Here is a 25,444-nt window from a genome sequence, read left to right on the forward strand (position 1 = left end):
CGGGACAAGCGGCTCTTGGTGATGGATGGACTATTTCTCTGTGTTGTTGCAGCCCAGTTCTCTTGTGTTTTTCAAATAATAAAAAAGGAAAGTGCTGAAGAACCACTAAACTCAAGGTCAGAGGTCAAAGTCAGATTATAAGACAAGGTAACAATGAGATCAGCGAAAATCTCTGGAGCTGTGATTGAGTCCAGTCCCTTGTCGAGCCCCCGAACGCGTGTCTGAGTTCCCAGTGTGTGTAGCCGCTTCAACTGCCAAGAAATTGCTCTTGAAATGTAGACAATCAGCTTGCAGAAAAATATGGTGACACCTGGATTTCTCTTTCAAAGACAGGATATTGGCCCCTCGAGTAGCAAAATGCTGAACCAGGGGAAGCAACGTGGGCCCATTCGTGCCACTGAAAATAACCGCAGTCCTCGCGGTGACTGATCAAGTCACCGACTTCGGCCCCTTCTTCTCTTCTTCTACAGTTGTCTCCTGGCCCCAAATATACGAGCGTTTGGTCAAGGTTTTCTCAAAGACTATGAGCAGAGTGTTACTACTGTAAGTTTTTCAAGTAGAACATACAAAGTGTGTTAAAAAGACACAGTTGCTTTACTTTTACACTCACTATCGATAACTTGTCTTATTAGAGAGCTGTGATCATCCAAAGTCTAACCCAGAACCATGTTGTGCTAGGGTAGGTAGGGTACAACCTGACTGCAGTGGTGGTCCATCTCAGGGTACAATACATTTGCATGTCACCAGTTCACGGGAAAGGCAAATCTTTAGTGTGGGAGAAAACCCAAGTTTTTAACACAGTGATGTCTTCTTAAAATAATTTTGAGTTCTCGAATCATAACAAAGAGGAGTAGTGTAATGTAGTCTTCCTTGATCAGACATCAGGCAGGCATTTTCAGAATCAGTCAATTTATACTCTCAACATGAAGCACTCAGTCCCTGGTCGTTGCCATGCCATCCTCATTACAGTTTAGACCTGAGCTGGGGCAACAGTGGGGACACGATGGGGACACGATGGGGAAACAGCTCATCATCCCCTGCAACCCCTCGACCAAAACAGCACTGCTGTCCTTGTACCGAAGCCTGTTTCCTCATCAGGTTTCTTTGGAGTGACACACTGACAGTTCAGGGGCAAAACTCATCAAAGTCAAGGTGGTTCAGTATTTTTGTGTTGTTGTTTCACTGCATCATCCTTGAAATTATGGATCTTTTAGGTTTTTGGCGGCACTGTGGCACAGCGAGTAGCGAGAGAGAGAGAGAGAGAGAGAGAGAGAGTGTGTGTGTTCCACTGATGTATTGATGAGTGACCCAGTGTAAGTAGTGTATCTAGTGGTGTAAGTCACCGCGGTGAATAAGGTGTGTGGGCTCATAACACCACATAAGGTTCATTGGAAGTCGCTTTGGGGAAAAATGTCTGATAAATGTTGAGTGAAATCCATTTTTCTTTTTTTGTAATTACTCAGCACTTCTTTTTTACTGTTCTGTATCATACACAGGATAAAGTGCAAACACGCGTCTGAATTGAACAATTGTGTGTGTTTATAAGCGTGCGTGATTTCATCTCGGTGTTTCTGAAGCCATGTGAGGAGGGCAGGCAGGGCTACGGATCAGCGGAGTAAGACAGTGACGACAGTGAATGTTACCCTCTCGAACCTTATTGACAATGAGTGTTTCGCTCTCCCTGCTCGACCAAAGCTCTGCTTTCGCTTTGTTCGTCAGTCACTCGCTCTCCCTTTGGCTCTCTTTGTTCATCCTCTCTCACAGCGACAGCAACGGCGCTCTCATTTCGATTCTGTTCAGGCTGCCGTTTATGTCCTCCTGCTCTGCTCAATCCCCCTTTTCAGATTCTGCTCAGGCCCACAGAGATAACCCCACCCGCAGGTAATCCCAGATTAAATTGGAGCAGGAGAAGGCGAGGAGAGGTTCCGCATCCGCCTGCTGCCCTTTAACCTCTTCCAAGGCAGCCACGGTTTTTTTGTTTTTTTTTTTTTTTTAACTCTTTCCAAGCCCTCAAACACAATTCGGGGGAATTGTTAAAAGAGACCCTCAGCCACCCATGCCTGACCCCCGAAGGAGCTCCGCAGCGGAGCCGCTGCCCCCGTGGCAGAAAAAGGCTCCGCGCCGACACGGCCGTGGCCAGTAGCTGCCTACTTTAGCCGTGATATAATGTCACAGATTAATCCATTTTGTTTTCCCCAAAGGCCAGTGCAAAGCCCGTCGTTTAATTTGTGCTTTTCGGGGATTTCCTTCCCAGCCATTTGCGCGCAGCACTCGTCATTGCAAGACGGAAAGTGTAGCTGTCTCCTCTGGAGAAATTTCGAGATGTGATTCACAGCTCTGGCCGACATTGAACAGCTTGAGAAATGCAGGTCTCAGCGTTTGCAATGGAGTGGAAGGCTGATGTTGTAAATCATTCTTTCGTAACTAGAAATGACACATACAAATGTGCAATCAGACATTAACTCGAGAACTCGCTCTATGGTGAACTTGGCCGATTGTCTTCGGTCAGATTTAAAAGCTACGGCAGGTTGTTCCGTGATCCGGTTTGACGAGGTCTTCTGTCGCGCGGACACGCTCGCGTCGGGAGAAATGATTACGGGCTTCACGCATAGGAGCTCGCGCTCCGCATTCAAGAGTGATGTCCTGATCTTTCTGGTGCTCTTCTACCCCCGGTTACGCTGGACACTGGTGCCTGTTTCTCAGGGAAAGCAGGCGCATCTCCGACTGCATCCCTACGCGAGAGCTCGGTCGGGTTCTTTCAAGATGCAATCGCGAATAAAACGTGTGACCGAAGACGACAAGCTGGATCTTTGCAGATGTCAGTCATGATCTGCCTCTTCTCAGCTCTGTGCCCTAATCCCGTATTCTGCATGCAGCCTCATCCGTCCTTTCTTCCAGTTTTTTCCCCAGTTTCAGCCGTTTGGTGGCTCTCCGCACGTTTCTGATTGAACAGGATTGTAGGATGTCAAGCAGAAAAAAAATACATCTCTCTTGTCAGTTCATCTTAAAATCAACAGGTTAATTCCTGTTTTAATTAACAAACCCTGTCATCCAAAAACCAGTTAATTGAAAGTGGAAAGGATAAGGACGTAAGGATGTCTGCATCGTTCTTATCCTCCGTGCAGCTGCCTCTTCTAATCAATAACATTTCTTCCATCTAATTCTCACCACAGGCTGCTAGGCCTGCTGGACCGATACAGGATTTGAGCGTACGGGCCGATCGGAGAGATACTCGAGTCCTTGCGGCTCTGGGGTCAATCTCCTGTCTCTCTCGACCTGTCGGTCTGCACAGAAACTCGGTGCAGGAAAGGAAACCAGCGACAGCAGACAGATGCCTTGTTCAACTCTAAGTATATCTTTTTGGGCCGTCCGCTTGCTTGCGAGAGGCTGGCAGAGCTGAAATGAGATACAAATTGGTGCCATTACAGAGGTGGAATAAATGCTCCTAATTATAGAGAAGGTCATTCAGGGCCGCTAACTGGCTGCCGAAAGGAGTAAACAGAAGATTGTCACTGGAGAGGCTGATAAGACCATTGCAGCTGAACTGCAATAGTTTTCCGTGGCTCACTATGATCTCCGGAGTTGGCCTCACACACCGCGCACACCACGCACAGCCCCTGGTGTTCTGTAACTTCGGCTGACCGAGGTTGGAAGTGGAGGAGGAGGAGGAGTCAGTCTAGCAGGAACCATCATGCAACCATCACCGGGTTGCAGACAAGTTGAAGCATGGCTGGACCACGCCCTTCCCTTTACTAGCATTCTCAAGGTATTGCCATGGAGCGAGGAGGGGGTGCAGGAGGCATGCCTCGGATGCCTCGGTGGCTATGGCTTCTTGTTGGCAGGTGAGGGGTAGATGGGATGCCCCGATAGCAGCTCTGATTACACACAGCCGATGACAAGAGCAGAGGACCAGTGTGTTCTGTTGCCTCCTGCTCACGAAAGGCGCACAAAGGCTCTTCTGGGGAACGCTCATGGGGCCCGTTGGGCTGCGCAGAGTCTCTTCGGGAGATGGGAGATGAGTGAGTGGAGCAGAGACTGATGCGTGGATTTGAGCCAGCGTAGAAGGCCCAGTAAAGTGGCCCTTTCTCTTAGGGCTCAAGCGCAAACACTGACATATTTCATTCCCATTAAAACAGGTCTCTCTGTTTGAGGTCTTCGCAAACTTTTCACATGTGGCCCCTGTAGGTTGCTCTGGAGAAGACTTACGAAGCACCAGACGGTATCGGTATTCTGATCCTACCCAGGTGTTTCAGTAATAAAATCTCTGCTGTTACTTCCTTGTTACTGAGACACGACAGTCTGATTTGTTACTTCTCCAGTTTCTGGGCTACCAGGATTCCATCTTTAATGTGAAAGACCTCATGTAATGTTTGCTTTGTGGTTCTACATCTTGCCTCCTTCTGCTGCTTTGACTCGCGCTGTGTGTTTGGAACCGGCACAAACCATTGATCCTAGTGAAATTTTGAGGCTGGGCGGCTAATGGGACAGTTGGTAGTGTAGTGGTTTGAGCTGCTGCCTTTGGGCTGAAAGGTTGCAGGTTTGAATCCCACCTCTGGCTGTAGTATCCTTGAGTGAGGTACTTACCCTCCATTGCTCCAGTAAAATTACCCAGCTGTGTAAATGGGTAAATAGCTGTAAAGTAGCTTAACCCTGTAAGCTGATTGGGAGAAAAGCCTCAGCTAAATGGATAAATGTAAATCTAAGTAGTGACAGTGGCCTTTAAAGGGAGATAACTGAAGTTTAGCTCCATGCTCTGATCAGTGGTCAACATTCATGTGTGTGTGTGTGCTGTTACTTAGTACTACACTGAGCTGAATTCCCTGGGCAGCCCTCATCTTGACCAGCCATGCCATGACTGGACTGATGAGGTGTCACAATGCAGAGCTCACCTCTGGTAATGAGGTGCAATGTCATTTACACCACAGAGCACACGTCACATGGGTGGGTAGGACTCTGCTCAAGCTCATGTGCAAGTCAGCCGCGCAACTTTAATTTTACTTACCCCTTTCCCGTTTCTGCACTTTTTTTTATAGTACGCTAAACATTTACTCATGTTATTTGAGTGTGTGTTTCCCTTTCTTGGGTTTCAGCCAACAGCCTTAAATCTCTGAGGTTTGCATAAGTCTTAACGTGCCGCCATCTCTAATTGTCTTATTGAGACAGGAAATGCTACTGAACATGTGAAAAATACTTGTGCCCTTTTTCCGATATCCTCTCCCTTTCTCACATGTTACAGCACGATAAGAATATTTTCCATATCTACAAGATTTCAGTGGCAGGTTGCTCCCTCCGCTTCATCTGATTGCAAATGTAACAGTTCAAGTGTGTAGATGAGCGATTTTGGCGATAAGATCCAGGAGCGGCTCCAGGACACTCGCTGGCTTCATTACTGCTGCCAGTTGCTGAGGAAAGCAGGTGACCCCTATTTAATCTGCAGGACCAACTCTTTGGAGAAACCCAAATGGCAACACCCGATGCCTGTCATGTCACGGCTCGCTGCTTGGATTGTGCTTTTCTTCATGGAAAAGCAGTAACCAGCATAACGGGCTACTTTGCCTTTCAAAGTGTCGCCATCCTGTTTCCCGCAGATGGCAGAGGTTCCGTGAGCCTCCCGAGGGCGATCTTATTGCAGCTGGCAAGTGCAGCAGTTTGAGGACGAGGACGCCTTGCAAACAGGGTGCAAAAGTTAAAATGCAAAAAGCGTTTAATCTGCAAAACGTCCAGTTACTGTGTTCTCACCTTCTTCACCCCACCTTCACATGGAGCTCCTCTGCGCTTCCAAATGCAGACATTCCTGCCAATCCCTTTGCTTCCTCCTCTCCGTCGTCCACTAGGGCCGAGCACCCCCTTCCCCTTCCTCCCCGCCACCCCGGAGCTGTGGAGCTACACTCACATGGCTACAGGGATTTTAATTTGCCCAATTTGGAACCAGAGAAAACGGACACTTTCAAGACATTTTAGTCGCGTGCAGCGTGACGAGCACAGGTCGAGTCTGACGTGATTTTTTTTTTTTTTATTGCTCTCTTCATCACACTGTAAAATTCTTCCATTGTCATACAAAGTCCTCCACTTGTTGCAGGTCTCCATTAATCTTTCCAGAGCTGAATCACAACCAATTGCCATGTTTCTACACACACTGGTGTTCTTAAACTCCACTCACTATAACTGTAAACTGCACTTATTTCATTCAGTTTTTGATTCTATTTGTTTCGGTATTGAGGGGGGCGCAGTGGGTTGGATCGCAGTCCTGCTCTCCGGTGGGTCTGGGGTTGGAGTCCCGCTTGGGGTGCCTTGCGATGGACTGGCGTCCCGTCCTGTGTGTGTCCCCTCCCCCTCCGGCCTTACGCCCTGTGTTACCGGGTAGGCTCCGGTTCCCCGTGACCCCGTATGGGACGAGCGGTTCTGAAAATGTGTGTGTGTGTGTGTTTCGGTATCTTTTAGCCCACTATTATCATTTAGCCCGAAATTAAATCCAAAATAATATTTTAAGGAATCAGACATCTGTAGCACAGGTAGAGAGCTTAAAATAAATTGATTTTATTTTACAGCAAATGGAATGTGCTGAAATATGTTCAAAACCCTTATCTGGGCCTCCTGATGTTTAATCCAACTGGTAAAACATGTTATGACATGTTTGCCCTCAGCAATATACAAAGTCATACAAAGAGGTAAATGTGTTTCCAAAATGAAAAGAGTAATAAAATTAAAAAAAAAAAAAAAAAAAAAACACCTCACTGTTCTTGGCCGGTAGTTCAGTTTGGGGTTATGACGCAAGCTGGTGGTTCCTACAGTGCTGCAACATACACACAGTCTAGGCAACTCAAAGATGGTGCGTCGTGGACCTCGGCGTTTAAGCAGGGAGTCCGAGTTTATGAACAGCTCATTTCTGTATCGCATATGTTGGGTCCGGACATGGCCAATGGCTCATTCCTCACATAGACTACATAAAGAAATATTTGTAGAACAGCTCAGACTGGCCATTACACTCCTCACACTGCTCTTTGCACTCGGACAGGACAGCAGGTTGAAATTGCGCAAGGAGATTTTGTGTTTTTCTTCAGCAAATGTCCAGCAAAACGGTATAAACGAGCAAAATGAAAACATTAATCGTGTCACCCAGTCTAGTGACAAATAATTTCATGGGCGGGTGAGATGCAGCCACAGTCTGGATTCATTGTCGGTTCATGAGCCAGAGAATCGGCAAGTGGGGTAGACCTGTGCGCTAAGGGACCAAGCGGCGTGCCCGGAGTCCCGTCCTCATCGATTCCTTAGTGGCTTTAATGTGGCATCTGTCGCCCTTCACGCTTGTAACGGTGCGAACGCGATTACTCGGTGGAGGGAGCTGGATGAGATGTGCTGCTGCTCTAAGGCATGTGTCTTGCATGACATTTACTCGTGTAGTAAACACTTTCCTCCACGTAGTATTGAGCTCTCACCGTTATCTTTGGTGTCCTACAGCGTTAAACTACACTAAAGTCCTACCATTCATTCACCAGTCTGCACCGCAGAGCAGTGTAACACTCAGTACTTCCATTTACACTACATTACACTTGCAAACGTTACATTTACTTACAAACTAGAGGAATCTGAGTCGCCGATCCACCTGAAACACATCTTTGTACCGCTGGAGGAAACTGGGCCACCCGGAGGAACATGGAGAGAACTTGCAAACTCCTCGCAGACTGAGCGGGGATTGAACCAGCGTCCAATCACTTAATACAGGTCCTGTGGGGCACGAGCGCTGCCCACGCGTTCCTGGGGAGTAAAAGTGGCTCAGCGGGGCCCGGGCCCTGCCCCTGCCCCTGCCCCTGTCCCCTGAAGAACCGAAGGACTGTTCTGTGGTGACCGCAGCGTGGATGTCACGTTCCTAGCTGTGGAGAGCTCCTGTTCCCGGTGCGGTCAGAGCCGGCACCTGTGCCCCGGCTCAAGTTTCTCCGGCACACTGGGTAACCTGGCACGCAACGTACTCGGAGTGCCAGCTTGTATTGGCAGCCTCTTTGGGATGGGGGCGCTTGGTGTGATATCATCCTGAGGACAGCCCTTGTGGTTGTGGGACGGGGCACGGGGATCCTCGGGGTTCCTTCGTTCATGTTGCGGGAAGACTGACTGACAGTGGAGAGAACAGGAAGCTGCTGCGCTCTGTAGCTGGACAGACACTTGAGCTACTGTCCCTTGGAAAACTGCCCCGTTTCCTCAGCTCACGCAGTTGTCGCATCAAGTGGCTTCAAGCAGTATTGACTCGAACGGTTATTCAGTGGCACAATGTGAAATATGTCTGTCGAGGCTGTGAGCTCATGTCTTGGAATGGTCTCAAAATACAGTTACATTTGATTATTTCATATGGAATATTATGGTTTTAAAGGGACAAATTGCAATCCACAGAAGGAAATCTTGAGAAGATCATATTAAAATTATTTCTTGAAAGACTTAGCCCTAAACTCCAACATTTTAGCTAAATCAAAAAAAAAAAAAAACCCTTAAGTTCAGCTGAAAGTTGGCCACAATCAGGTTAGTAGGAGACATCCATCCGTTATTAAAAAAAAAAAAAAAAACAACTGCTTGTGGTGATCAGAGTCGCAGCAATCCTATCCCAGAAGTACTGGGCACAAGGCACTCTGGGTGGGACGCCAGTCCATTGCAGGGCGGACACACACAGTCAGTCTTCCATTCACACACCAAGGGCAGTTTAGAGTCACCAGATCACCTGAGCTGCGCCTCTTTGGACTGTGGGAGGAAACTAGATCACCTGGAATTAGGTCACATGTAAACTCCGTACAGATTGAGCAACGATCAAACCCACGTTCTCTCACGTGACCCAGGTGCTGTGCCACCGTGCCGTTCTTAGTCGGAGACATGTCCCTACTATGTGGCAGGCAGTGCTGATACTTGCTAAAGGGCCATTCTTTTAATTTATTGTGTATCATTAAATTAATACACAATCGTTAAAAGAGTCAGGCCAGTATCCTCTAGGATCAGTGCAATTTTCTTCTGTACTTTTTGAGAGAACAAACTGTTGCGGTGACATGTGCAGTTATGAATTTGTCTCCTGCTGGGCGATTTAAAGACTTGAATGTTTTTGGGTGAAAGTACCCTTAGTGTTTAAGGAACATTCTCTGTCCAAAATGGCAATATGCAGTTCTGCATTGAGAAATATAGGTGAGTGCATATGGTTTGAAACATACCTGTGTGACACGTAGAACTGGAGAATGAATACATGATGATTATGCATCCAGACCCAAAGATCAGGCGCAATTGTCTTCGATTATTATCAGAGCTTGCAGAAGACAGGACTGCCGTCTGAGTCCTTCCCTGCAGGTATCGCAGCTCCAGCTGGGACCAAGCTGGGACCAAGCTCTGTTCCCCTCCACTCCGCTCCGCTCGCAGTGTTACTGCCCCCCTTCCACGCAAATCCGTATCAAGTCGCCCTTCCTAGCAACACCGTGTTTCAGTTTCCTCCTCAATACGACCACATCTACTCATTCACGAGGGTTGGACAGTTTGAAGTGGAGGACAAGGGCCACCCTGTGACCAGCCCTGGAGACCCCCCAGTCAGAGACAGATTAAATCCAATGTGGGCTAACGATATACTTTCAGTGGCTTATCAGGCCCTAATTGGTGTTATTTCTGCCTGAGCTCTAAGTCTCTGAAATCCCCAGGATAAGCAAGGAGGGCGAAAGTGCCGTTTTGCTCGAGTGTGTCTCATAAACAGGGCTCAGACTTGCTTCATCAGTCGGTCATGAGGAGCTTCTTCTGCACGTGGAGGAATGCCAAGTTCTTCAACGTTCTTTTTCCTCATCGGAAGAAGAATACAGGAGGCCTTGTGCGTCTGTGTGATGAAGACTCAAGGTGAGAATGCTGAAGAATGTGGGCAACTAAAGATTGATGTTCATAATGTCCTACAAACTCTTCAGCAGACACCTAGAGCGGAGGGGAAGCATTTTCCGGTCCGCTCCACCCACCCACCCATGGTGCCGTTGCCATTTTCACACAAAGCGTAGCCTCCTTCCTCTTCGATGCGTTTTCTCCAGGACATGTCTCAGTGTTTGCTTAGGTCAGCTCCAGCAGCTTGGAGATGGCCGGCATGTTTCCACAGGTGGCCCAGACATGAGGACTGGGTGTCATATTGCGCCGTCTCCATCATACTCGCAGGATCAAAACTCAGTCTCTGCCAGCACCTTCATCCCATGTCTCGAGAGGATAATGTACCATAGCTGGCATGTCCTTTGGTTCCTGTTTTTCACATTTTCTTCTGACATTTACTTTAGGCCAGGCACCAAGAAGACACCAGACACCACTACTCGCATATTCAGTACGTAGCAGGTCTGTGCGGCATCTCGTTGGAAATATGGTCCATTCGGGACAAGAGAACTGCTGTGTCAAGCCTCACAATGGCTGTATAGAAGCTTCAGGTTCATCGTCTTAGTAACGCCTCCGTTGCAGTCCCACAAGCGTATTAGTGTCGTTTTAAGAGACCCGGTGGCCTTACCTGTTCACTCCGTCAAATACAGCACAGCTTGAGTTGGATTTTCTGCACGGCTTAGCCCATTTATATAGGCATTTTCTTTTATCAGATTTCAGTTTTTAAACTATAGCTTTTAAAACTACTAGAAACAATGCCTTTCTTTATCCGCAGTTGCTGTGCTGATCACATGTGAGAAAAAGGACAAATTGAGCTCCCCTTCATTTTTCACTCAACTAGTGGACTGTAACAGTGGGCTGTCCTGTTGCACATGGCTGCTGGGGAGCGGCTGGCGTGGAGACCGGCCCTGTTCCGGCTTGTGAACACACGTACAGTATTTGCGCGTGCATGTACTTTCACCAGTCAATACTTTTCTGACTGGTAAGCATCGCAAGCCATACTCGCTAAAGCAGCAACGTGGGGGGTGGTCGATGGGAAATCCATCCTTCAACTGCTCTCTGGAAGACAAATAATCGAAGGAAGGAGGCACGTACAGCAGCTCCGAAGCAAAGTTCTGCAAAGCAAACCTGCGAAAACAGATTCCTGAACCCCAACAGACTCTTTGAACAGAAGCGCACAGTGCAGATTCTATTACCCTTTTCCCCTGGGTGTCTCCTCTTTGTTGCAACGAGCACGGAAAACTGGTCATGGAAGATTCCCCGCGACTGAGCTTATGTCGTGTTCCAGCTCACAAAAGTTATTTTGGCAAAACTTCAGTGTCGCTTTGAGCCACCTGTTGTCATATGTGACATCCTGCTGACCTGTTCAGGCATGTTTAGTATTATTAGTGACTTCCTGAAAGTAGGTTTGACTACCACACAAGTATTGTGTTCTTCATCGCTGGGGATAAACCCAACCATGTCTGACTACGGCAAGTGTTTGTGTTTAGGAAATGTTTTTAATTAAATGCACTAATTCACTTATATACCTTTAAGTCGTTGGCGTGTTTCAACAGGATGAGTTTTCCCCCATTATTTGCATTATTAATTACAATTATTTGGCAGGTTGTCATGTCGTCTAATGCAAAAATACTAAGCAAGCTATGGATTTTGGACCTGGTTTACCTGAATATTTGCAGTAATAATTCAAGTAAATGATTTGAACCTGCAGCCACTCCTCCAGCTTTATGATGGTTCTTGAGTGAAACTCAGAGTTTGAGTTTCTTGTCCTCAGGGTAATAAATGTAGCGTAACTAAAGAGGTAACTATTTGTTGTACTTTGACTTTGTTTCTAGAGCGAAGGACTGTTTATTATAACCCTCAGGCTGTGGGAGTGAAACCCAGAGTAATGTGAGCGACCTGTACAGACTCCCGTCTTCCTCAGCCTTCATTCTCAACCTCACACTCCTGTCAGGACACGAGCTTTGTTTTTTGGTTTGTAGCGTAATCTTCCAGACACGCTTACATCTTTCATTCGTGGCTTCTTCACCGCTAGACAAACAAGCACATTGTGCCAGTTTGCCATTGACGGGGCCGTGGTCGGTCTTTCCTTGGCTTCCCTGGAGCAAAAATAGACTGACTTTGCGAAAGAATGAGCCCGTTAGCGGTGGCGCTTGTGCACTTTCTCTCATCAGGCTTCTATGAGAGATCAGCTTGTTCAGGGCTGCTGGAAAATAGTCTCTTGAGTCTCCATGGCCCCAGATGCTCACAATGCTTGTATGCCTGCAGGGTGAAGGTATCAGATGGTTTATCTGAGAATTATTATCATTGATAAGTAGAGGGAAAATGGAAGAAGAGTTTGGCTGAAACCAACTTTCCCAGTGAGAAAAGTGTGTGTCTTCTAATGAAAGTTTCTTCCCTCTGTACCCTGTCCAGAGCTGAGGTCCACTGGCACAGCCCACCATTTCTCCTTCCTACTGAACAGCACAGACTACCGCATCCTGCGTATGGATGAGGACCACGACCGCATGTATGTCGGCAGCAAGGACTACATCCTTTCCCTGGACCTGCATGACATCAACAAGGAGCCTCTCATTGTAAGCCTCTGTCTCCTTTTGCTGCTCGGAATACTGTGGCTAAAGTGAAGTGCGAGCGCTCGGCGGGAGGACGTTACGGTCACGTTCACGACCCTCTAGCAGTTGATGACCCCCTGTTCTCTAGTCCGAATCTCGATGGGTTCGCGTCCTACTTGTACTCGAGCCCAGTCCTGTGGAGAAGGTGCAGAGGTGCCGTAAACTCCTTTGATGCGGCAGCTTGTATGGGAACAATTTTAGTCTGGGTGGAGACCCCCGCGTTTCATCCAAAAACTATATAACAAACGGATGTGGAATGGAGACTGCACTGAGTTATGTGATTGCTACGCAGTGCCATTTCTTTTCCTTCAGATCCACTGGCCGGTGTCCCAGCAGAGGAAAAACGAATGCATTTTATCTGGGAAAGACACCAATGTGAGTGTTTTCTGTTTTCTTCCACCTTTCTCTGCGTGTACGCATGCCTTGTGTAGGATTTGTAGGTTTTGTACTCGTTCTCAGGACAGTCCATTAACACAGACGAGAGCTGCACGCAATGCTCGGAAACATGCGGGGTTTATGAAGCAAGTGAACCGTAAGAGTTGTGCGAGTTTGCGTAGCCCCCCCCCCCCCCGGTGAGGGGGTCGCCTTCAAACGAACGCCTAGCTCACTTATGCACACACACACACACACACGTTGGTCTGAAATGCGATGGCGGGGGCAGCAGGGACAAAAGTCACAAAAGGGAGAGTATGAAGAACATCTCCGCACGCTTCGGTTCTGAGCTGTGACGATTCCTGTAAGCGGCGGAACAGGCCAGCGCTACAGATGAGTCGCGCTCTACTCTTTCGTCACGGTGCTGCTGAGGAGACTGATGGGGCGCTTGGCCTCCCTGCGCCCACTTTTTGCGCTAGAATTACATTCGCGACCCCATTGGCAGGCGTATCGCCGTACAGGGAATTGAAGATGCGTTTGCCTCTTACACTAAGTACACTTGCATGAGTACACGTTACCTAATAACAGTCCATCTGAAACCAATCCACAAAATGACATTCATGCCTTGGGGGGAAACTAAAACAAGGTATCAGGTAGATGAAGGAAGGAATGTGGAAGTGTGGAAAAAACCCAGTCTCAGCCTCCGTCTTAAATTTGCCAAAGAGGCGAAACATGCATGTAAATCTGTGTTGATTGGGTCTCAGCCCTTCCCTCCTGCTTCCACATCTGGGGAGACTTCGAAGGGGGTGACTGTAAAGCATTTTGTCTAACGGCCCTTGAGGGGGAGGACACGATCACCACCAGGATGGACCGCGCCAGGATTTATATAACTTGGAAGTCTGTCGGAATAGAGGCCGCGCTCTTTGGCCCCAGTTAGCCGCCGTTGGCAGTGTTTTCACATTGTTTCAGCATTTCAAGTTTTTTGCCTCTAAAGAATTAGTCGTTTTGACAATGGCAAGCGCCGCAGGTCTCGCGTAAAGTGAAAACGTGAGTCGGACGTGTAAAAATTCGTATGCGCGGCGCAGCTCGTGTTTCTCACTCTACGAGTTTGTGTTTCGTTTATGTTTGGTGGCCAAACGTTTCATGCTCCGGTTGTCCTGGGGTTCCAGAGCAGCTGAAAGGTTAAAACACAAGAGCTGTCGTCACTGTGACAACCTCTAACCTTTCACCGTTGCTCCGCAGGGAGTTGTGATAAATGAAAAATGAGCATTTTATAAAATAATAATATTGGCCAGCAGTCGTGGCCAAGTGTGACTGGAACGCAGGAGGTGTCCTTGGGCAGGCGGTGTATCCACTGTAGAGGACTCTACTGTATTATGGTCATGCAAAAAATTGCATCTTATTAGCAATACACTAGACTGCACTAGAAATCTGCAAATCTCTGTCTTTACACTTAAAACTCACTGTTAAATGGCAGCTATTGCTTTTTCTCTCTCATTTCAGCTGTGTTGAGTACAAAAAAAGAGTAAAAATGCTACTTGCTGAATGTGTGGGTTTTTAAAGAAATTCATAGGCTTAGAACCACATATCTTTATATGTGGGCCACTCCAAAAATCTAAAATAGTCAGGGCATAAAACAGATATCCATGAGTTACCCGCTGGGCTTTCTCACTAGTAAATTGCATAAAGACAGCTGAGTTTCTGTGATTAGAATCTAGTAATGCATTTCGGTGCTTCATTATTCCCATGAATACAAATATGAATGTTTAGACTTAAGTGAAGGTGTGAGACAGTGTGACAGTTTTCAAATATGCCAACAGCTGTGTCATTTTAAAGAGAATTGAGCTTTTTGCACACTATCCAACGGCATATAATTTTAATATTCTATTTCTTGGTCATGTGTCTGAAAAAATAAAAACCTGCAACATTTTTGTTGCTTGTCTTTGCAAGACATCAAAGGAAAGGTGACGTGGTGGGAGACTCTAGAAACTCTAGAAACAAATTGAGTGAAGGTGGGGCAAAGAAGCCAAATCGTCAGCATAACCGTAAGCGAAGGTTTTGTGGAATAAACTTGGACAGACGCGCTCACCCCAGTGAAGAGCCGCGCGTCATCTCGTGGTACGAGTACGATATAGATTTCGTGCAGAATCCAGCACGGTGAACTGACCGACTGCCGGCAACACGCTGCAGATACCCTTGTTTGCAACTGGAGGTTTTCACGAAGGCCTAAGAAGGGTCTGATTTTCTTTTCTCTGTGACCTCCTGACATTCCTGCACTTCTAAGCACTTCAAGACAGATGTTGCCCTTTCAACTGGAAGTGCTGCTTAATGGAACAAGAGGTGACGCAACATTCAAAACCTGGGACTGTTTTAAAATGCACAGCTTTGCTCAGATGGTTCTCTGTTTGCCAGTCATTCGAACTGAAACTAATATTCCATGTTTTACCCTCTTCTTTTAGGGGGAGTGTGGGAACTTTATTCGCGTGATTGAGCCCTGGAACCGGACCCATCTGTACATCTGCGGTACTGGGGCTTACAACCCTGTCTGCACCTACGTCAATCGGGGGCGAAAGGCTCAGGTAACGGAAAACGCTCCGCCGCGCTCCCACTGTCTGCCCCCGAACACCAGACTCGCTGCTCTCCGTTTTCTCGTCTCCTCCGATACGGTATCTTCCCCAAATATGAGTGCAGCGAGTGCTGCTGCGCGGGTATTTCTTCGTTTGTGAGAAACATCGCCAGAGATTGCGTGGCCGGCGCATTCCGCTTGACACGTTACCTTAAATTCAGCCAGAAGTAGCGTAAACGAAGGAGTCTGGCCGCTGCTTTCTCATTCAGTCCTGCCGAGCCTGGATCGCGGCGTCGCTGCATCGCTGCATCGCTGCATCGCTGGATCGCCGCCCCCCGAGCACAGCGCCTGAGCGGCCCCTACCGGCGAGGAGGCTCAGCGCAGCCACGTCACGGTGTACGCCGCTCTCGTCCTTTAACTCTCGGGACACGTTTGTTTTTCTGCAGACCCTCGGAACACGCCGGAACACACCGGAACGCGCCGAACGTTTGCCTTAATCCCCCTGCCCCAAACGCGTCCTGTATGTGCGAGTTGCTGCTCGGATGATCTGCTCGAGGACTTCGGTGACTGACCCATGTTCCGGAGGCTCCCAAAGACCGTCAATAACGAACAAATCTCTCTTCCATCATCAGGCTTGTTCCCCACCCTACTCTCCCTCCCCCACGAGTGCCATCAGAGCTTCCTCAGCTGGCGTCTGCAGTGCTCTGTTACACCACAGCCTGTTTAGTCTCGCACTTTAATTGGAGTGATTCCGTTTCTTCCTCTGGTCAGACACTGCCGCTTGGGTACGGTCCTTTTTTTAACAATCCTTCCACCGCACTCCTCAAGTCTGCTTCTTTATTCCGTGCTTGTTTTTAACTAGAATCTAGCGGCATATCTATCTCTCTTCATTTTTCTCTTTCCTTCTTTCTTTATTGCCATCCCAAGAATATGATTTAAGGATCCTAGCATGCGATTTGTCCACTTCTCTTTTACTATCCCAAGACATTCATCCACTCGTGCCAACACGTAAATGGCGCCATCCGGCAGGAACAGTCCATATCGTTCTGCTTGACTCATCTTTGTGAACCCCGGTGCCCCATATGTTAAGTGTTTGCTTGATTCACCACAGGAGCTTCCATCATGGATCACCTGAGGAACGTCCTTGCGACACAATAACAAGGTTCTCTTTTTGCTTTTCTGCTGAACGGAGGAGACATACTGCCCACAGCCGTTTTTGGCCTGTGCCGAGTGCCTCCGAGAGGCCATCGGCGTTAGTATGAAATTGTACACCTTCAGCGCACTCCTTTTCCAGACAAGAAGTAAAGTCCACTGACAGACACCTGCTTGCTGCCAAAAGTATTCCCATGTATAATGTTTCGTTTGTGTGTCTGTGTCTGTGTATACACACACACACACACACACACACACACACACAGGTATTTGTGCTACTGGAAGTTATGCCAGTACATACGTCTCCATGGATTCTCCACTAGCCCACTTGAGATGCTTCCTGCATGACGGGGTTTAATATGTTCTCATATGACATTGTACTCCTGTTACAGTGTTAACTGATTTACAGGTTTTTGGCAGTGGCAGATCACTGTAGAGCACTGCTAATGATTTTAGTGTTTAAACCACAAACTTCTCTGATGTCCTTCCTGCTGCCCTCAGTGAAGTTCAAGGCCACATTTGGACTTTATGACATTTTTGAAGGATTATTCCTCCGTCACTCATGACCGCTGCACGTAGACCGATGTTCTGCAGAATTCTTCATTTGTTATACGATGATGCTGTCTGATAAAGGCTTTGTCCTCACCATGTCTTGCTGCCCTGGCAGGATGTTTCTCCCCATCAGCCAACTGGCACCGGTAACCAGCAAGGGTCAGAGGTTCTTGTCGTCTCAGTTCCAAGAACAGAGAATCCGCTGCACCGCTGACGTCCCTACGGCAGAGGCCATGACCCCTAGATGTATTGTGTCTTTTGTTCTAGGGATCCTTGCACCAGCAGATGCCACAGTCCGGGGGGAGGGCCAGCCGTGCAGCAGACTTCGGCACCACTGCTGAGCCACCTGGACCAAAGGTGGGATGCGGCATTTTGGCCCGGAGCTCACTGTGACCGTGATCGAACCTAATTGCCCCGTGCCTTGTCCGTTGGCTCAGGAGTCATGATGCCATCCCACTCCGGCTCAGAAACTCCACAGTATCTCTCGGGGGGGGTGCATGTCTCTGCGATCTAACGTTTTTGTCCCTGCGTCTCGCATTGGCACAGCTCCTGTTTTATCTTGCAGTGAATGATTTTGCTCTTTCCAGCCAAAGCGTGCTTCTTCTTTGCTTTCATTCATTTTCTTTCCTGCATTTATGTGTTATTTTCACTTTCAGACATCATTTTCATGTTGCTAATGGCATCCTTCGTTACAACCTTTAGCTCACTTTTCTTTTGTTGGCTGTCTCAGTCTGCGTTTATCCTTCTGCAAATGAGCACTTCTGTGCCTGCATGTCTGCACGTGAACTAAATTTGTCTGAATTTGCCCTTGTTCACAAGTTAGCATGTTCATATTCCACATGAGGACCTACAAACGGAACCACAGTAATGTGGCTTAAACAAATAGGGCCACACTCGGCCTCATCGGTGAAGAGTATATGGTATGGAAATTTGGGTTCTTGGTTTTCTTCACCAGGTTGGCCTCTCGACCCGCAGATGTCCACTTGTCTCTTTAATTATCCAGTTGGACGGCGATCGTTGTTCAGACTTGTTAACGCCGACCCGCAAAATATTTTTGTTCAGTTTTGCTCTGGATGCCCCATCTGTTACACGCTGTGACATGTTGAGAGTTGCTCATGAAGGCACTGAAGACCTCCCATGTCTAACAAATGTCTTGGGATGTCAGTAACTCCTTTTAACCGCAATAAATCAATCAGTTAATAATACAAACTGGAGAGAAGTACCTCTCAACGCTGAGTCCTGAAGTTTCATGGAGTTTGTGTTATTTATTCTATAGCAGCTGCTCCTGAAGTCTGTCGCTTGTACCCCCTGTCGGTGAGCGCAGCTGCACTAGGCAATTTCTGCTGCTTCCCAGCTGTTCATAGGATTGGATCCTCTATCCTCTCAGTACAGTAGGGGTTTGGGCTGTTCCCACTACAGCTGGATCACGGCAAACTATGCACAACTGCCAAAGGAGACAGCAAACTTGCACAGCAGAGCACATCTTGAGGCCTCCTACTATTTTACGCTGTTTTTAACTGGGTGAACGTCGGCTTTAGACACCTGACAGCGGAGGATATCTCCACCCAGAGCCCCTGCTGACTGATTTTAATCACAGGGTGCGACAGACTCGATGTCAGGCTTGCAAGTGAAGCAGCCAAGAAGCCTTGGGCAAACATCTATCCGAAGACTAACGCCGGGTCAGAAACTTTCACTGCTCTTCCCCCGGCGGTGCAAGAAGACCGTGATTTCAACAACTCCGAGTCATTTCGGTTCACAGCAAGTCCACTGCACTCCTCACCTGCGTTGCCATCCAAGTAGCTGCCAGTCACTGTGGCACACAACAATCGAGAGGCACGCCTGGAGCGGGACACGTCAGGCAGCTGCCTTTCCTTTAGGAGAGTTTGTGCTGCTTTGCGGACGTGTGACGGTCGTGGAAAGAGAGCCAAGGTTGCTGTAGAGGACGCAGATCTGTGTGACGTTCGCAGCTGTGGAAGACAAAAACCAAAGTCTGCTGTGGGCCTCTGCTGTGAGCTCTGTTGTGGGCTCTGGATATTATATATACTCTTCACTATTTCACATCATCCAGTATGTGTGCTCAAGAGACAAAGTCAAAGCGCCAACGATTCCTAATGTAACCCTGCAGAAAAGAATCGATATATGTGGCTTAATGTGCATAATGGAATTATTAATGAGATTTTTTTTCTTATGCTTTCTCTTTCCAGGAATACATATTCCACCTGGAGCCTGGCAAAGTCGATTCTGGGAAAGGGAAGTGCTCCTATGACCCTAAACTCAACAGCGTCTCTGCTTTGATCAGTAAGTATTGCTTGTCTGGTTCCAAGATCCATTAAAAACCAAGTATGGAAATGCTTCTGTCAAGTTCATCTCAGTTCCCTCAAGAGCTTCCAACACCTCTGCTGGATGTCCACTCTAGTGGGCTTTCCCGGTCTCTGCAGAAGCTTCTGCACTGCTACAAATGGACTGCTTTTCTCTCCGGATCTGATGACTGTCTGCGCTGTTTAATCATTAAACAGTTAAAACGTTTTATTCAAATCTTGTAAAGCAGGCTGCGTAATTCCCGATTCTTTGCATTTCCCCATATGAGGGCCCACCTGAATAAGCCTGTCTTCTCTTTTAACTCTCCGTGTATTTTTTCCTGAACCTCGATGCAGTGGGAAACACCAGTGAACATCACTTTAAAATTCACTATGTGAACTTTTAAAATTACATGAACTATAGTAAAACATGAACGTTCTTTTTTCTTCAAATAATTATGTGAACTATAGGACATTACATCATCTAAAGTATTATGACAATGATTGTACACCTCTTTGAACGACAACATCAGCTAAATATAAATATTATCGTACTATTCGATCACATTGTTGCAGTGGTGTTTACAATGTAATCACTCGAATGTTTTAACTTATATGCGTAGCATCTCTGAAATTATTTAACTGTGGCAGCTCCAATTAATGGCTCCATTTCAGATTAATAATTTAAATTATGTCATCCCCTTTCTCGAAGGGGTTAGGGTAATTTTCTTTTAAATTGGAGTAAAGTAAAAAATGTAGTAAAAGCTAGAGTAAATTTTTCCCGGGGCAGCTGCCTTGGCTGGCAAGCATTTTAGCTTACAGTTTCTCCACTTCTGTTTTGCTCCGGTGATTTTTAAGAGGTCTGTACCACTTAAGGAGGCGTCTCAGTGCAAACACCCCCGCTCCCGGCCGAGCCAGGCGCAACAGGACAGCTTTGTGAACCTCTGCGGTGGGATCGCTGCTAGACGTGGGGGAGCAGCAGCGTGTGGCCGAGCGATGGAGGTCATGCTCTTGAGCGAACTGCCCCGTGGACTGCATCGCACTCCCTGCACATTTCACCGCATCCTTTCCAAAGGCCACCTTGTCACCATGCCAGCTAAAGTTGGCTGTGGGGAAAAGGAATGTGGAGGATCTAAGCGGTAGATTTTTCGTTCGATATCCTGCCGTTTAGCCTCTACGCCCCCTACGGATGAACCAAGCCGTCCGGTGACCTTCCAGCCTGGTCCTGCTGCGTGTGACGCTCGGGGTCACCTGCTCGTAGGCCTGGTCCAGGCAGCTGGCAGAAGGGGACCCAGGTGTTAAGCGCTTCATGATGCCCAGGTTCTTCTTGCGCTCCTGTGTCCCTCGGATCCTCTCAACCACATCCTGTTTTGTCAAAGTCCAGTTTTCCCAGCACACCCCCTCCCGTGCTACCAGCCTCAGGACACAATCTGGGCACCACTAGCACTATTCAGCCGGTGGCCTGAACGAATAGCTCTTCGTGCACGTAGCCCACTTGAGGATGTTCTCTAGCGTCTGCCCAGACATAGTGGCACCTTCTTAACGTTATCCTGTTTCCCATGTCCAACCGTGCACGTCCTCACGATCTTTATCGCTGTAGGTTTGCTGCGTAGAGGCTCGCCTTTTCGTTCGGTGCGTCGCGCTTAAGATGTAAGCGACACATGCGCTGGTGATGACACCCTCAAACTATGCGTACGGATGTGGCGCGAGAGAGCCTTTGAGGGACAGGACTTGTGTTCTGGCATTGGAAACATGGCCGTGTTGTAGGGGCTCACACTGGGGTGAGGGATTGGTAAGGGGATCCTGCGGGTTTCGTGCCACAAGTGTGGGTGGTTCAGTATGAAAGCACCGACCCAGCTGATCGCGATTGTTTTTTTCCTCCTTGTGCAGACGGTGAGCTCTACGCTGGGGTCTACATCGATTTCATGGGAACAGATTCTGCCATTTTCCGGACTCTAGGACAGCAGACGGCCATGCGGACAGACCAGTACAACTCCAGGTGGTTGAATGGTACGGTCCATTTCTCGTTCTTCTCTTGCTCTCCGTTTGCACCGATCGTTTTCACAGCCTCGTGGCACGAATGCATCCTGTTCCAAAACGGAGAAATTGCTGTTCTCTTCTCATCGATAACATTTGACACTGTACTGCATGAAGTTATGGCATACAGAACGTTAAAAAACACTTCCATTCTGGGTTACCCAGTGTCCGCGGCGTGGACAGGAGCCTTCTTTCTGAACCTGGTGCATCGGCGTCGGCCCCGGGCCAGAACCCACTCATCGCAGTTCATTTTGGAAAAGTTTCACATTTCCAAGCGTGCCGTCCACACACGGACATATCGGTGGTAGAACTAATGGGGTCTTTCAGTTTTATCTCATCTCTCTTAAATGTTGGTGCCAGAAAATGGGAGGAAGCTCACAGAAAAGTACCTGAGCAGCTCCTACGCAGTTTCCCCTCCTACCGTTCATTGGGTCACAAATGGTCATTTATCATCCCTGGTGCTGCTTTTTCTCCTGAGGTCCCCGAGGTCCGCTGCGTCCTCCAGTTGTCTGTGTTCACCTCTCTCCGGGCATCTCTCCGTCTTTCCGGTGCAGCAAAAGTTCTCCTGCCCATGGGGTTGTGTGCTCATTCTTCCACATTCTAATGTGTCCCGCAGGATTGTGGTCTGCAGGTCTATTAGTCATAAATATAGGTCACTCAGTCTTGCTTTTACAAGAGCTACAGCAAAATTTCCATTGCTTTACTCTAGTTTTACTGCCAGACTCTCACCAAGCACAGATGTATGTGGTTTGGTTAAGGCGCTGAACTGAAGAATTTCTTTTTACCCAATAACCATAGAGAGAAGGAGGAAGCAACCTGTGTTACGAGCCGTCCCCTCGATGTCTTGCCATTACAGTGGTGCGGCCCTCTAAGCTCCCTGTCCTGACCTCTGTCTCTCTCTCTCTCTCTCTCGCCCCATTTTTTTTTCCCAAGACCCTTCATTTGTCCACGTGCACCTCATCCCTGACAGTGCAGAGCGCAACGATGACAAACTGTACTTTTTCTTCCGAGAGAAGTCTTCTGAAATGGGACAGAGCCCTGTATCCCAGTCCCGGATTGGTCGGATCTGCCTGGTGAGTCCATTTTCGATCTGCGCCGGCATGAGATATGAGGAGATATGAGGAGATATGAGGAGATGCGAGATGTGAGATATGCCCTTTTGCAATTCTCCACCACTTAATATTGCTATTCAAACATGGGAGAAAGCTTCCCCACTTGAATCCTTGGCTGCAACGCTCTTTGAATGGCGCAGACATGCTGGAATGCATTTAACATTCCTGTAAACAGCGCAACGCTTGACCACAGTAGAGGCATGTCGAGCCACAGCAAGTGCCGGCCCGCACCTTGACCCTGTGACCTTCTCTCAGCCAGCAGAAGTCACCCTGCTAGCGCCAGCATGAAAGGATCTCTGTAAAGGCAGGCTTGGCCACCCCTCCCCTCCCCTCCCCTCCAGTCTTTTCTGACCTGCTAATGGAAGTTGGTCCCACCGCAGCGGCTTCGTAAAAACAAAGGCTGGTCCCCAGAGCCGCTTGTGCTACAAACGAGTGAATCGGGACAAACAAACAACAGGGGATGTTTTGTCGTTTTGGATAAACTGAGGGCTTACGGCACATCTCTCCAGGCCCTTTGTACACACGGAGAGCGCAGCGTTTATCCAGTCGCGCAGCTCGGCTCCACGGTCCCTCGCCGCTGTTTATCGGAGCGACTTGACCCCTGACCCCATGCGCAAACTTCCCCCCGTTTGGGTGCAGCGCTCCATCGTCTGCTGTAACGGCAGGAAAAAACCGCTTGGATAAATTGCCACGAAACCAAAGAAACTTAAAAGTGGCCGATAATGAAATTCACGCAAGCGCAGTATAGAAATTGTTAGACAGCATTTTGCAGTAGAGACGGACTTAGAGGAGAAATGCAGGAATTAAGTGAAAACTGGGAGGATGGGAGGATTTATAACGTGGGTATTAACTTGATGGATCTGGCGTGTATAATTTGCTCTTGCCAAATTTTAAGGGTATGTGGTCCTCCTGCATTTTGTCTGTTACGCTCTCTCTCCGAGAAAAGAACGTGTCAAAATTGGAACCGTTTGCGGGTGAACGTGCAGAACGAAAAAGTGAGTTTGTAAATCAAACGAAGGGCATCGTTCTTGCTTGCGGCTCGCCGGTTTTTGGCTGAGCTCCGCTGCAGATCGTTCCGAGCTGTTGTTTCCCGCGCGTGCGCATGCCGTGACGGTGCTGTCCCCCCCCGCAGAACGATGACGGAGGCCACTGCTGTCTGGTGAACAAGTGGAGCACTTTCCTGAAGGCCCGTCTGATCTGCTCCGTGCCAGGGAGCGACGGCGTCGAGACGCACTTCGACGAGCTCCGTGAGTCACCCAGCCTTCCGACTCCGCTCCCGTTCGTAGGCCTCTGGATTCAGCTCCGTTACAGAAATTTGGACCGTTTCGAGTCTATGCAGCATCCTTGTGCTTTTGAATCTTTCGCTGCCAGTCATTTCCTTTGTGAACGTGCTCTAACGCTGAACCTTGTTAAAGAAAGAAACCATTTCGAAACCCCCGAATGATCCGGTAATCGTCTTCATTTACGGATTTTGAAACTTCATAGTCCCGTTAAAGCCTGACGTCAAGCATTTTGTAAAGGTTGTTCCTTACAAAGCTACGGAAGAAAAAGTCAAGTCAGCTCCGTTTTTCGTTTGCACTTGTTACTCGCTTCCACGCTTGCTGCTTCTACGCCGCGTTGAACGGAGGCCGTCCTGGGCAACTTCGCCTTTCGCTTCCCCACATCCACCCCCTGCCGCTGCTGTTCTGCTCCCCGTGTCTCTCCTTCTCCCTCTGGGGCTGTAGAACTGAATGGATGTGGAGCGGGGGGTGGGGGTGGGGGTGGGGGTGGGGGGGCTGGAATTTGAGTGCTGTGAATATAGTTGGTTTATGTGGGACACTTTCCAAATGGGGTCCAGCTGAAGAGCAAGAGGACAAGACCGATCATTACTGAGCACGTTGAGAGAAGCTAGAGCGTCGTTTCGGAGCAAACGCCAGCAGCCCTCGTGCCGAAACGTGCCCTCGACTGTCCTATTGGTCCAGTTTTTCCGATGCGAGGCATATCCTGACTTGTGCGCAGCGCTCGTGATCCGCTAGTAAGTTTGGGATCGGGTTTATCTCATTCGTGCTTTTTTAGCTGCTGCCTTGTCCTGCGGCGCGTCCCTCTTCCTACACAAGTAGAACCTCCCGATTCGATTCCCAGCTCACGAGACGTGAACAAAGCAGGTTTGCGACCTCTGCCGCTTTATGCCGCACGCACAGCGGCGCTTAGAGCTGCCGTCTTGCACTCGGAAAAGCGGTCGTTTTCGCTTCTGTCCCAAGTCTGCATCTCAGTGCCCTCTGTTCATGTCTCTCTTCAGTCCTGTCAGAGGATCACGCTCCGAATCCAACCGCAGGACCGCTTTCAAATTTTGTCCAGGCCTGACCACCGCTTGCCCGTAACTGCTGTGAGAAAACGGTCGTTTCCCTTAATAGCTCTTTGAGTGCTGCGCAAGAGGCTTCCGGAAGCAGGTGCTTTCGACTCACGGCTACAGATTTGCCAGCCCGTGCTTTGCAATTCGTCCGTTTACACGGCCAAGGCACGTGCGGCAGGTGAACGATGACAAGCTGCGATCCACCGGCCCTCTGGGACCGTGACTCCGTTGTTACCGTAGCAAAGCTGTAAATCTCTAATTCCACTTGAGCTCTGAAAGATGGTTAATGATGGTCAGGAGGGACCTTGCTGCACATTACTGCGTGTCCCGCAGGAGTCCGACCGATGATGGCGGCACTGAGATGCCGCCTTCCACATGGAGCCAAGTCTTAAAGGTGCCGCCGAGGAGAGGTCTTGCTCTTGCAGCACTCCGACAAAACGAGCGACAGCAAGATGAAGGAAAAGGCAGCTCGTGTATCACACTGTGCTGAGGAAACCCTGCGACCCTGACGATACTGTACCTTCAGCAGTTTTTACAGGTGGACAATATGAGGT

General features: G+C 48.5%; 1 protein-coding gene across 6 annotated transcripts in view; it reads left to right on the plus strand.

The window, feature by feature from the left end:
* The window catches only part of LOC108923367 (semaphorin-3F-like), a 72,224-nt gene that overhangs the window by 36,492 nt on the left and 10,288 nt on the right, over window positions 1-25,444 (plus strand). For 5 of the 6 annotated variants that reach the window (XM_029247667.1, XM_029247669.1, XM_029247670.1 and 2 more), the window contains 8 exons: window positions 12,274-12,434; window positions 12,783-12,845; window positions 15,302-15,421; window positions 17,380-17,469; window positions 19,317-19,410; window positions 21,300-21,419; window positions 22,380-22,519; window positions 23,691-23,805. In XM_029247667.1, the coding sequence (XP_029103500.1) occupies window positions 12,274-12,434; window positions 12,783-12,845; window positions 15,302-15,421; window positions 17,380-17,469; window positions 19,317-19,410; window positions 21,300-21,419; window positions 22,380-22,519; window positions 23,691-23,805 (903 nt within the window). Of the gene's footprint in view, window positions 1-2,700; window positions 2,819-12,273; window positions 12,435-12,782; window positions 12,846-15,301; window positions 15,422-17,379; window positions 17,470-19,316; window positions 19,411-21,299; window positions 21,420-22,379; window positions 22,520-23,690; window positions 23,806-25,444 lie in introns of those variants that run through there. The other variant, XM_029247672.1, reaches the window with a different exon arrangement.

The sequence above is a fragment of the Scleropages formosus genome, chromosome 22 (genome assembly GCF_900964775.1).
Source record: "Scleropages formosus chromosome 22, fSclFor1.1, whole genome shotgun sequence".
Taxonomy (NCBI): Eukaryota; Metazoa; Chordata; class Actinopteri; order Osteoglossiformes; family Osteoglossidae; genus Scleropages; species Scleropages formosus.